The 13,563-nt window shown below is 32.1% G+C and overlaps 1 protein-coding gene across 7 annotated transcripts in view; it reads right to left on the reverse strand.

Annotated features, from left to right (window-relative positions):
* The window catches only part of SHPRH (SNF2 histone linker PHD RING helicase), an 82,901-nt gene that overhangs the window by 32,020 nt on the left and 37,318 nt on the right, over positions 1 to 13,563 (reverse strand). For all 7 annotated transcript variants that reach the window (XR_655286.3, XR_008526517.2, XM_009242348.3 and 4 more), the window contains 9 exons: positions 10,420 to 10,508; positions 9,439 to 9,531; positions 7,986 to 8,093; positions 6,890 to 7,032; positions 5,905 to 6,078; positions 5,529 to 5,591; positions 4,419 to 4,644; positions 2,593 to 2,736; positions 1,387 to 1,488 (listed from right to left, as the gene is read on the reverse strand). Coding sequence is in view for 5 of the 7 variants with exons in the window: in XM_009242348.3 (XP_009240623.2) it covers positions 1,387 to 1,488; positions 2,593 to 2,736; positions 4,419 to 4,644; positions 5,529 to 5,591; positions 5,905 to 6,078; positions 6,890 to 7,032; positions 7,986 to 8,093; positions 9,439 to 9,531; positions 10,420 to 10,508 (1,142 nt within the window). In the remaining 2 variants the exon portion in view is untranslated. The remainder of the gene's footprint in view (positions 1 to 1,386; positions 1,489 to 2,592; positions 2,737 to 4,418; positions 4,645 to 5,528; positions 5,592 to 5,904; positions 6,079 to 6,889; positions 7,033 to 7,985; positions 8,094 to 9,438; positions 9,532 to 10,419; positions 10,509 to 13,563) is intronic.

A 13,563-nucleotide genomic window follows, 5' to 3' on the forward strand; every position in this document is an offset into this window, starting at 1 on the left:
TTATGCTCAGGAATGTTGAGACATTTTTCCTAAGTGTTATCTTTTTTTTTGAGATGGAATCTCGCTCTGTCGCCTAGGCTGGAGTGCAATGGCACAATCTCAGCTCACTGCAACCTCTGCCTCCCAGGTTCAAGCGGTTCTCCTGACTCAGCCTCCTGAGTAACTGGATTACAGGCGTGTGCTACCATTCCAGCTAATTTTTTGTATTTTTAGTAGAGACAGGGTTTCACCATGTTGGCCAGGCTGGTCTCAAACTCCTCGGCCTCTCAAAGTGCTGGGATTACAGGTGTGAGCCACCACGCCCAGCCTGTGTTACCTTCTTAATGTTAGAAATTTGCATGAAACTTTTAAATTTTTTTCTTTTTATCTTTCAGAATAAGTGTTGGTAATCATAACAGTAATAATGATCTTAATAATATTAATAGCAGCAAAAACCTAGAAAGTGCTTAAGAGAGCAGAAACTACTCTAGCATTTTACATGTATTAATTCACACAATCCTCAAGACAGCCCTATACTATAAAGTAGTGTTAACATCATTCTCATTTTACTGATGATGCAAGGAAAGGGGAATAACTTAAATAAAGTCACATATCTAGAAAAGAGTTGAGTCATGATTCAAAATTGGGCTGTCCAGTTCCAAAGTCTACCTTCTTAGTCACCATGCTATATCTATAATGAATGTCTAACTTTTCATTTTGTCTGAGATTTACTGATTCACTTAAGTATATGTTATACCAGTTTCTAGAAGAATTCAAATCTATATCTTGTCCTCACTTGCCCTATCCAAATATTTACTACTATATCTTGCCCCTAGAAGGTTCTCTGCCAACTAGCAAAATATGAATTCCTGCAATAAAATGAAATTATATTTAATCAATGACCCACCAATTCATCAGTGTCCAGTATAATACTTAGATCATAACTCAGAACATGTGTTTTGAATTACACTTAATATTTGAAGTCTATCTTTATTACCATGTACTCTGATTTAGTAGCTTTCCAAACACACTTCACAGTTTCAAATAACAAATTATAACATATTTTTGTATTTATGAATGAATGCATGTGTATAAATTGCATTATGCCAGTTTCACCAAGAGATATTTTGTAATACTTTTACTATTCAAGGCTTTGAACTATAGTCCATTTACATTGTTCTCTACTATCGAGTGCATGCCTTCTATATCATCTGCATAATATAATGTCTATAGATACAATATTCTTTTGTGATCTCTGAAGCTATTGTAGAGACACAGGTAGTGTTCTGACTCATATAACAGAAAATACTAATTACAGCAATTTGCACCATTAATTATGAAAGGAGTCACTAAAGTGGTTTATGATAATGCAGCATAGGAAAAAGTAGCATGTCTTAGAAACAATACCTTCTCCAAATTAGTTAGGTAAAGAAGCTGCCCAAGTTTTTTCTGAAGCTGTGATGTAGCAACGGCTTTATCATTTAGTAGTTTTATTCGGTTTTGTTCTACCTAAAGAAAATAAAAATAAAAACTTCTTTATTCTTTCAGAAAGACAGTTAAATTATATTAAATATGGACAATTCTCTAGTAATACAAATGTATTGTTTTTTAAAAAACCTATTTACATTCTAAAACACAAGTTTTCAAAATGGATACTAGATAATACATTTCAAATTTTTTTTTTTTTCTTTATGAAAGGCACAATTCAATGCAGAGTTCTTTTAAATAGGAAGTGTCCCTATGTACCTGAAGTCAGATAAAAATAAACTCAAATTCTATTATGTATCATTTTTTTCAGTAATACATACACGGGATAAAGAAAAGTTAAATGATTTGTTGTTCTGGCCTCAGTGATTTCATGAAATCCAGGAAAGAATTTCTCTGCCCTTCTTTCCTCTGTACCCCTGGTAGAATACAGCAGACAGAGAAGGAACACTCTAACAACAGGAATTTATTTTCTCAGAAAAACTTCTTCAGAATTCACATTTAAGTGAGATAGTATATAATGAATATATCTAAATTTTTCCAAGTTATAGTCTCCAAGCTGTACAGAAACAGACTTAAGGCACTAAACAGATAAGGAATAAAAATGAATTATAAAGGAAATAATATCTTTTAATGGAGAATAAAAGAGATTGGTGGAGTAATGTTTTTAAACCCGAGTTACAAAGATAAATTTATTAGAAGGTAAGTTGTTAATATTAGTTCATCATTAGCAAAAGAAACACTGCAAAAGAAAAGGTTTCAGTAGTTTTTAAGGAAGATTTTTCTAGTTCTGATAAAACTGAGGTCACAAAAATGTCTAAAAAGTCAGAATATCTATTGGTCTTAAGCACATACAAGGTTTTAAACTCAAAAACAGACAAATGTGCAACCTGGAGAGAAACAAGATGCACCAAAATAGTGAACGCTAAGCACGTAATAGATATGAAATTGCTCATCTTCGACCATTTTTGATCTACAAAGACAATTTTCTATGGGTCAAATTAAAAATGGAGATTAAATACACACTTACAGTAGAGCTCAGTGCCCTGATTCTGCCTTTTCTATGGGTCTTAGATATCTGTGACATCTGCTTGCTGTTCCCTTTTCTGTGATTTACTTGCCAATTACCTCATGTGGTTCAATGATATGAAGAACAGGCGGATTAGGCTTTGGCTCCCTAGGATCACGCACTCTTAGTCGTTCTGTAGCCATTGCAAGTTCATCAACAGCAGACACACGATTCCTCAGAGCCATCCAATATTCATGAAGCAACTGAAGGAAAAGAAAAGACAAACACAGTGGTAAAGCATGTAATTAAAACTGGTTAAAACCACCAAGATGTGCCTTAAGCAAAAGTCTTCAATGAGATCTCACATTTTTTCGCTATGTGTCTAAAGTACAAATAGTTCCTGGGGTCATTTTTAGGATGAAATGTGAATGAAAAAAATCTCTATAGGACACTGCGTCTTTAGATTCTCAGTAACAGAATACAAAGATTTCTTGGTAAGACCAAAAATCTTTATAAAGTCCAATTTTAGGCTGACAGAATCTCTTCTCTGTTTTATTTTTTAAAAATAGTTTTATTATAACATATTTCACATATTCAACTATGTATAAATGGCAACAAGAATACTAAAATATACAATCAAGTACCCATCATCTAATTGAAGAAAGAATAATATGAATTCCTTGGAAAGGCTCTGTGTGTTCTTTCTCAACTGTATCACTCTTTCCTCACATATTCCTCCTTCAGTACCCAACCATAGGGCAACCACTATTCTGAATTGTACTTATCCTGCTACACTTTTCATTGAACTTATACTATGTGAAACATATTCTTAATAATTCAGTTATATATGTTTCTGAAATTCACAGAAATGGTATCGATCAGTATATATTTTTTGACAGGCTCTCTTCACTGACTTTACATTTTGAGGTAGACCTGGTGGATATGTACAGCAGGAGCTCATTCAATTGCTCTTCTGTGAAAAGGTCTGCAAAGTTAACGCAGAAAAAATGTACCAAGACCTGGGAGAACTGCACAATAAGCTCTCTTCTGGACAAAGGGCATGTGGCCAAACTGAGTCAAAAGGAAGAATACAGGGGCAACTGAACATCGTATGTAACACTTCTTCCAAGGCTTACTGTAATTAACTGTGTTAACGTGCTTTGTATTCACATGAGTAATGTGTGAGAAAAACATTATTATAAACCAATGATTTTGATGTTATAAATGTATTCCCCAATTTATGACATATGAACTGATAGTACAAATAACTATCTTTCTGCATAAAAATATTTACCCTACTTTAAAAAGCAAGACTTTTAAAAAAAGAAATTGAATAAAAATATGTCATTATAAACAAAACACTTCTTTCCTTCCTCTACCTATGTCACCTGTAAAGCAGTACAATGGATAACTAATCCAAATAAAACAATTGAAAATTAATGAATTGTGAAATCTCAACTACAGAGTTATAATATGATGGAATCATTAAAGTACAAATATGAAAGGGCATATTGGGCTTTATTCATTGGAATGGTTTCCAAACTTATAGGATGAGAAGTATTTACTATGTTCCCCAATCTTTAAGGTAGTTGATGCTTGCTTGTTATTCACAGAACAAAAACAAAACTCTAATTTCATATAACAGCAGTGGAAGATCAAGCTAATAATAGAATGAACACACTTTCATGGCTAAACAAAAAGTTTCATATAAGTTCCAGTTTAACAATGATTTTCTTTTAGTAATTTAATAAATAGAATGTCTTTTGAGTATTATGGTATTTGCTATCCTTTATTACAACAGTTACATTTCAGGCAAAGAGAAATTATGCCACCTCAATCTCAAAAGAAGATTTTAAAAAACTGGAGAGAGAAAAAAAGTAGCAGTTAAAATTGATGCAAAAAAGAAGAATTTTTAATTTTGGAAGGAAGTTTTAAAATACTATACCTTATATTCCTTCTTCCATGCTTCAAAGAGATCCATTGAAGTGCTTCCTTCATCAACAAATTCAACATCAAACCTATGTGATTTTGCAAATGATAGTATTGCTTTCAGAGATCGCTCTGTCTCACTTATTGCCCAGAGACCCCGGGTGGTGGTAGGTGCTCGATCATCCACCAGTCCTTCTTCATCTTCTATCATCTCCTCAAATATTGCAGTCTGGCCTTTGACTCTGAAAACATACCAGAACAAAACAACAGTAACTGCTATCAGTGAGTGAAAAGCAACCTTCAACGTGCGTTCTAAAAGAACATGTTTGCAAGTCTTTGGAAAAACCAAAGCAACCCTGAAAAAGCTGAAAACATCATAAATTTGGCCAGTTTTTTAAAATTCTATTATATCCACTGTAATAAACAGAAAGACTACTGATTCATTTGCCATAACAACACAAAAATCTTTTCTTCCATGACACGCAGAAGTGAACGTTTGGCAAGGAAATATGTAGGGAAAATTTCTATTTTAGAGAAGTTATATCTGTTGGAGACGAATAAACAGAATTTGGATAGAAACATGAAGAAATGTATTATTTACTTCAGTAATAACAGAAAAAGATTTGACCTAAAATAGAATAGTAACACACCTGGATGAAAGTGGACACATTTATTATTCTAACAAGCTTCCCTCTGAGAATCCAGGTGTTTGTGACAATGTTTACTTATGGTTTCATTAAAATAATAACATATTTCATTGTGTCATTCTTTATTTTTGAAGAAGTTATGCCGGACATTATGAGTTCTACCTTGAATAGTAGTAAAATGCTAGCAAAATCTGTATAATTCAAATCCACTGGACTCTAGAGTCTGGGATTTTACCACTCCACAAAACTGCATCTCAATTAATTATATATTACTACACTATGAACATTTAGGGGGTAACTTCTGGATAGGTAAAACTGGGCATATTAAACAATCAAATACCAAAGGTGTACTAATCAATTTAATTAAAGAAACAATATAATAAAGGTTACTGTGGGGGAAAATATAGTCTTATATGAAATACTGAGTCTTGCAAAATGTTTCATTTTCTTGATGGGTAATAATCAAATAGAGAACTTACGTGTTGGAAAATAGCTTTGATTCATACTCTGTGAACAATTCATCAGCTTTACAAAAGACACAGCTGAAAAAAAAGATTAACAGAAATATTCACAAATATAACCAGCAATCTGGTAATTTTAAGGAGAAGCTTAATATTTTGACTTCATTTTTCTTTCTACTAGATATGCCATTTTAGAAAAAAAAAAATCACATGGTTTTTCATACCTTGTCCTTGAGACTTTATTTTTCTTTAAATTAGATTAATACATCTCTTTCTACTTCTGTCTCAATTAAAATGAAAAAACCTTTACTATATGAGTCAATTGTTTCTTCTCTAAGAAATCTAGCTTAAAGAAATGGTACCATTTCATTGTATGATTTCTTCTATTACCTACCAGTTCAGAGGAAGTCTGGCTGGTCGGAGGTGGCAGACTGTTGCAGACTCAATAACGTTACGAGATGGAGGTCCCTCCAGGTTTTTTACAGCCTCTCTTACTAGCTTCTGGCATTTATTTAGCTCTTCCATTTGTGTTGTAAGTAAGAACTGAAGACCTCTGCAATCACGGAACCTGATTCCCACACCAGCACCACACACAATACAAAGAAAAGAATAATAGGTCAATTTCCTCAAATTCAGAAAATGGTTGCCAAAGTGTTAAAGAAACTGTTTGCTGTTTGTTTTTTGTTTTTTCTTTTTTAACCAGCAACATTTGAGTGAGTTTTCCTTCAGCGTGTATTCAAAGTATAATATTGGGCTGTCTACTGTAAAAAATAGCAAAAAAATTTGATAGTCCTGTGCTCGGGAACTGAAAAAGAGCATGAAAAATGTATGTCTGCCTCAGATATCTTTGAAAGTGTACGACTGCCACATTCTTCCGTTTTAAGCCTGACTACAGATAGCCCTCCTGACATCCTTGCTCTATATGAGGAGGTGCCTGCAGGATGAAACATAGAAGCAGAATATTGGGAAGAAAGAAGAAAAATGGCTAAGAGTTATATTCCTTGGTTGAATATATATATATGTATGTATATATACTTAATTAAATCTGTAATTATGCACTATATACGAGGCACTTTGCTAAGCACTTTTCCTGTATAATTACAATAGTTACTAATGTGCTCACATTATGAAGCGTAAAATATTAAAGTAACTAAAGTAACAAAGGTATGTCACAGTTAGGAGTTAAACCCAATTATAGTACCTATAACCATTTTGATAAACTGTGAATACAAATGGCTGCAAAAAAGTATGAATGTGTCTGTATAGGTTTATGAATGGAGAAAAAAAGCCGATAATAATGAGAAATTAGAAACTAGAAAATACAAGGATTTCTTTGCTTTTAAAGTTATGAGTAGATACTTTTCTTCCTATTTTCTTACTTCTCTGACATAGAAAGCTTGCCAGTTTGTTGCTTGTAGTTGCTGGTTATTTCATTTCGCACTCGCTGAACTAGCTCCTCATCAATAGTAAATTCTATTGCTCTGTGGATCACATTTAGCCACCAAGGAGAATTAGAATGAATCTGTAAAAAACGTAGCAGTTAATCAATTAATACATTTTTTTTAGTACTCACTAAGCTTCCATCACTGGGCAGGGTGATGCCAAAATTCAAAGAAAGTAATAAATGCTATTCTCAAAGGGACTATTACAGAGGGGAGACGAGTATACATATTCCATGTACAATGCTCGCTTCCTCTTTTGAAAATATAGTTAAAGAGAAACCCCTATTTCCTAACTACTCTGGATAAATGAGAATTTATTGAATGCATTTATATGACAAAGCTGTAACTAAAAAAACTGTTTACGCCAAATGAAAATTCAATACTCCATCTATATACGTGAAAAGGTCACAGGTCTCTTTATCGGCATAAGAAAGCAAGCCTTCATTCTAATCTTTAACTAACTGAACTAGATTCTACTTAACGAATAATCCACAATAACTAACTAAATTATATCCCAGAATACTAAATAATGAATGAATTAGAAAGGCAAAAATTTGCAACACCTGATTTAAAAACTGAAAATAAAAGTGTATTTGTGTAACTTCTTTAGATTTTGCTACTGATTTCATAAAACTGAAATTTTAGAAATGACAAGTGGTATATATTCTGCAGGAAAAATACCTGTGGTTCTAATGTATTAACATTTTAAAACATCTCAGAAACAAGATAAAAAGGAGGTTATAGAAGTCTTTACTTTCTTCAAAAGACAACTGCTATATACTCAAGGTAAGAGAAAACCCATGAGTTCAAAAGAAAGAGAACTCAAAATAGTTGACTTATTTATGCATCCATTCATTCAACCAATAAATCATTGCTAACAGTAAAATAAACTTGCATTGTGGGTCAGGCAATGTGCTAGGTGCTAAGGATTCCAAAATATATAAGAAATTCAAGTTTCTCCCCACCAAAAAACCAAAACTCAAAATGGTATCTGGAGGCAAATACAAGTAAGAAACACTGCATTTTGGCGTACCTTTCTTTGAAGCTCATGGATGGTCTGCTGCACAGGATATAAAGCTTGCTGGGCTTCAGCAACTTCTGTATTACATTTGCTCATATAGTGCTCTCGCAGCTGTTTGGCCTGTGTTGAAACAGAGAATATAAACTTTCACTCCCAATCTAGAATATAATTCAGTATGATGTTTCAAGAAGAATGGGTCATTTTATACATTTAAAGCTACTTAACTGCATTTAAACATAAAAGTATAAGTATACTGTAGAGAACATAAAAGTCATGCTAAAAATTCCTTATATATGGAAGTTAACAAAATTTACCTGTGCAAGTAACAAAATTTAAGAAACACCAAAGATTTGTTTGCCAAATTTTTATTTAAATTTTTTTTTTTAGTTAGAATAAGCAAAGAGGGGATAAAAAGAACAGTAATATTTCAAATGATAGGCAAAGCAAAGACACCTTTCTAAAATTTGGCTAATTTAGTTATTAAAATTTCTCAGTTACTGCAGTTTAAAAATAATCCTTGAGAATATACAGTAATACAGGTGTTAGGAACTGAATTTTGTTTCCCCAAAATTCATATGCTGAAGCCCTAAGAAAGTAGATTTTAAATGTTCTCACTACACACACACACACACACACACAATAAAAATAAAGAGGTAATCGATATGTTAGTTTGATTTAGCTATTCTAGTGTCTACATATATCAAAACATCACTCTCTACTCTTGAATATATAAAAGTTTTGTTAATTAAAATAGTTTACCAGGGCACCTCCGCCCCCAAAACAACCAGTGCAAAAAGGCTGTGCGTATTTATATAATCTCATTTTTTATCCTGTTGACTCAAATAAAGGCTCTACTTATAGGTTCGATACATTTCAAACATACCTACTCTTTTGATTTTAGCTCTTTAATATTTAACAACAGCAAAAATCCCTGGAAGAATCTGCATAATAAGCTATTAACAATTTATAGTAAAATAATTTATAATATCACTTTTTCAATGTCATTCTTTTCAAAAAGAGGCAACACTTTTTGTAGAGGAAACTTCTTTGAGAGAACTACCACCAAAAATTTGACTTTATTTACCCCTTTAAAAAATACACAGAAATGTGGAGAAAGTGCAAAAGTTTGTATATTTACTAAGCTACATCTTTTGTAATCTGCCATGAGATCGAAGTTTCCTTTTTAAAACTCATTTATTTACATCCCATTCTGTTGGCTACCAACAGCCATATCTACAACAAGCATTTATCACATAACTGCAGGTAGATCAGCAGAGAAGCCAAATAATACATACTGCTGCCATTCTCTGCTACCCAAAATCACAACAAAATTTGAAACATCAAAGTAACAGGAAAACATGATTACATTTATTTATGTGTTGTATGTCCTAGGATATATCAACTATATGGAGCATAAAGTTTGAAGAAAATATACTTTTATAGACAGAATGAAAAAAATAATTACCTCTTCCTCAAGTCGGCCATCACGCAAGGTAGGTGGTATCCCTGGGTGCCTGGCTATCAACAATTCCATCAAGTTATGGGTAGCATGAAGTCTCTACAAACATATCAAAGGCAATAATTATGACAGTCAATGCAGAAGACTCTGAAGAGAACCTAATATTAATATGGCACACAGAATACTAACACCACATTAAGATCATATCAACAAATACTTTTCCTATAAAACAATCTGAGTACTACTACTTTGTTTTCTTTACTCAAGAGCAGGGTATTCAGGTCTAGGACCTGCCTTTTGTAACCCTTATCCATGCAGAATATCAGATTTATATTTAATTTTTCCTCTCCCTCCACTTTTCCATACGTTCCTCTAAATATCCACTTTGGTACTTGTGAACATGTTAGTCAGTCCCAAGGTCAATATTCTGAATGGTAATGACATCTTACCTGGGACTCAAACCTAAATTTGCCAAAATTAATAAACCCACCTCTACTTCTTATTTAGCTAGAGAGCGTTGTCTATATGACTCAATGACAGATCCAAGAAGGGAAAGAGAAATAAGTGTTATAATTAAAATATCCAAATCTCCCTAAAGACCTCTAAAAATTATCATTAGGTTTTATTGCTTAGTTCCTTTTCTTTTTAATGAAAACCATGTGAATAAATATGTTGATATTCATATATAAAAGTGATAAAACTGACCTACTCTTGGAAGTACAAGTACTTTGAGCTATTTTTAACTCTAGCTTATATAGACTTACCTTGTCAGGCTTGTGCCCAAAACTTCCCTGAATGGAATAGTAGTGATTCTCAAATGTTAGTGTACATACAAATCACCTAAAATGCTTATTGAGAAGACTGAATCCCAAGTTTCACCCAGTGATTATGACCGTTTGTTACCATTTATCCTCTTAAACATTCAGAAAAATTATTTTGTTAAAAAAACAAACAGAATACCTATGAAACTGTTTAGTCTTTACTTACTTGAAGTGAATCAGTTTTGAGTTTTCCTTTGTGTTCCTCCGAGGAGCGCAACACTTCTCTGTACAATTCTGCTGCCAAGGCATACTCACCTAAAGAATTAAAATGTATTTAAAGCATACGAGAGTCACATATTTAGCTCCCAATGTCATCTAGTTGTCCATTATTTAAGAATACTGTCAAAATAAAATGTAATGATTATAACTATTTTTTTAAGTAAAGAAATTTGACTTAGTATTAATATGATTGCCCAAGTTTTAAAAAAGGCTGAGTACAGTTCCTTTTTTAATTCCATGGAATATAATGTTCTTATATTACATTTATAATGTTTTAAAATTATACTGAAATATGTTTATAATCAAATCTGTTTTTAATGTTTTGAGATTATGCTATTGGATAAACTTTTAATTTAGACAAAAAAATTTCCCATTGCTGAAGTTAAAGGGTGGCCAGCAGTAGTCATTATGATGTTTGAAATTAAGGATAAACTTAAGGTAATTATAGATTATTTATTAAAAAAAAATTTAAGAGACTCCGACCAACCTATACATAATGATCAGAAAAATATACTATTCTTGGTAGCTATTATTGTTCTTGGTATTAGGTGAAATAATTTGCAATTAAAAACTTCATGTCAGAAACTCAGGGATCTCCCTCTTCTTCTGGTCACACAAATCATAGTCTGAGATGTATGCTGTTTTCTACTGTTCATAATTAGCACCTCACTCAAATAAAGCAATTCAAAAAGTATCGATTAAAGCACAGGCTGGCAAAGTATGGCCCATGGGTCATTTCTACCCTCTGCCTATCTGTTGGGCGCATCAGCTTAGAATGAATTTTACATTTTTAAATAGTTGAAAAAAAATTCAAAAAAAAATTTCGTGACATGTGAAAATTAAATTTCAGGGTCCATAGTTTTATTAGAACCTAGCTCTGCTCATTTGTTTTTATACTTCCTGTGGCTGCTGTTGTACTACAACAGCCAAGCTGATAGCTGCGCAGAGATCTTACGGCTTGCAATGCCTATGTATTATCTGCTTCTTTACACAGAAAGTTTGATGATACCTCAATAACATTTTTAATGGCTTGAACAATAGAATCTATCTTAATTGCTGCTTGTAAAATTCAAGACAGGTAAATTATAAATACTATTAAAGTAAAAATCTAACACTGGCGAAACCATGCAATCCATACCAAAAAAAGGTACAGAGATGTTCTAGCTTTTATTTGCTGACAAAGTTTTTTTCCTAAGTATCACACATACTTTCTTTTAAAAAAAGACTTCAAGCTGGTTTTATGAATATTATGTAATTAGGACCATGTTCATAGTTACAGTGAGATATATATATATGCAAACCTTTGTAAATTTTGAAGTTGGTTCTTTTTTTAGCTCATATATAAGTTTACATACATATCTTAATTTTGGTAAAATATACATAAAATTTACCATCTCAGTCCTTTTTAAGTGTGTAGTTCAGTGGCATTATGTATATTCAGTGTTGTGCAAAACACCTAATTTAAAATAAATTTTTGGAACAATAGCTCTTATACCATTGCTTTATATCTAGTTCTATTAGTTAGCTAATACAAAGCTTTCTAAAACACACATTATCAAAGAACTGTAGTCAGCCAATTTCTATGCCCTTTAAATAAGGGAGAAGATTATTTTCACAATAATAAAGTTACTTTATAACGTAGGCATTAACATTCAATTATCTTCACAGTAAGTTCTCTTTTTTTAGTTAAGAGTCTTGATTAAAGCTTTTCAAAGGACATTATGAATTCTATCAGTATTTATACTACCATTTATAGCGAATAATTCATTTAACAATTTTCTCTTCATAATTACCATACCTTTTAAAGAAGGTATAGTGATTAAACTATAATGTAAAGCAGCTGAATTTGATCTATTCACTATAATACCTGGTTTTTCATGTTTATTTTTAAAAAGACATGCTTTCTGAGGAAGATAAAAAAAAAACCCACATTCAATGTTATAAAGGTTTAAGTCAAATTTAGAAATACCCATTCCCAGCCACTTGATGGCGCTAACATTTCTAAGTAAACTGTGGTGGATTTGATATTGTCAAGCTAATTTTCTCCAAAAATCATCTGCAGAAAAAACAATGATCAAAATTGGAATAATAAAATGTGTTTCATACCAGTCAAGGAGAATCTCAGAATATGTATTAATGTATCATTCGTATTTATTTACATATAATATAATCAAATCTTTTTAGAGTTTGAAATTAATTTTAGATTTCTTTTAAAAGTCAGACCTTCACTGTCTGATCTTCGCATTAGAAGAATCTAATTTATGTAAGTTATATATGTAATGTTACTTTAAAAAATGAATATTGTTTAACACACCACTATGAAGTTAATAAAAACTAAAAGCAGCAAATCTATTACAATTAAGTTGAAAATTACAATTCAGAAGGAACATATCCTCTATTAATGGACTTTGTGGTGGGGGATTTCTCTTAATAATCAACAATACGCTGCTAGCTGAATTGAGGACTTTGTAGGGAATGCCCTAGAGGGAAGATTTGCACACAAAGTTACGTGTACTATATGTTAACAATTTAACAGGAATATATAATAATAGGCCCTTTTCTATTAGATATTGATAACAGGATTTACATTGTGAGCAGCTTGAAAGTGGTAAGAATCTGAGGTAACCTTCATATTAGCATAATCAATAACATCATTCTTCATCTCTATGTTTTTATAAAGTTTTCAATGTGCTTCCACATTTTGTATTAAGAACAATAGTTGAGGTAAGTAAAGCACCTGTAATATTTTATTGACAAAGACACTGAAGTTCGGAAATCTTGAACAATATATACCATTTCACAGGGTTCCAACTGCAGCATGTAAGAAGGCCCATCCTATTCAGTTCTTGTCTAGAGCTATTTCTACTCAGCTTCTGAGAATCCTTATAACTCTACCCAAGTATCTAGCACAATAAGAGACACTTTTCATTTCTGGTTCTATTATGCTAAAGAGCTAACAACTACAGAGGGGCTACTCAAAGAGGCTTAATGTAAGAATATTTACTTATATTCTACAAAAAGCACACATTTCTTTGGGCAACTGATTTATTTGTACTTCATTTGCTCTTTTTTTAAATTTCTTAAGGTAACA

This window comes from Pongo abelii, chromosome 5, assembly GCF_028885655.2.
Source record: "Pongo abelii isolate AG06213 chromosome 5, NHGRI_mPonAbe1-v2.0_pri, whole genome shotgun sequence".
In the NCBI taxonomy this organism is placed as follows: Eukaryota; Metazoa; Chordata; class Mammalia; order Primates; family Hominidae; genus Pongo; species Pongo abelii.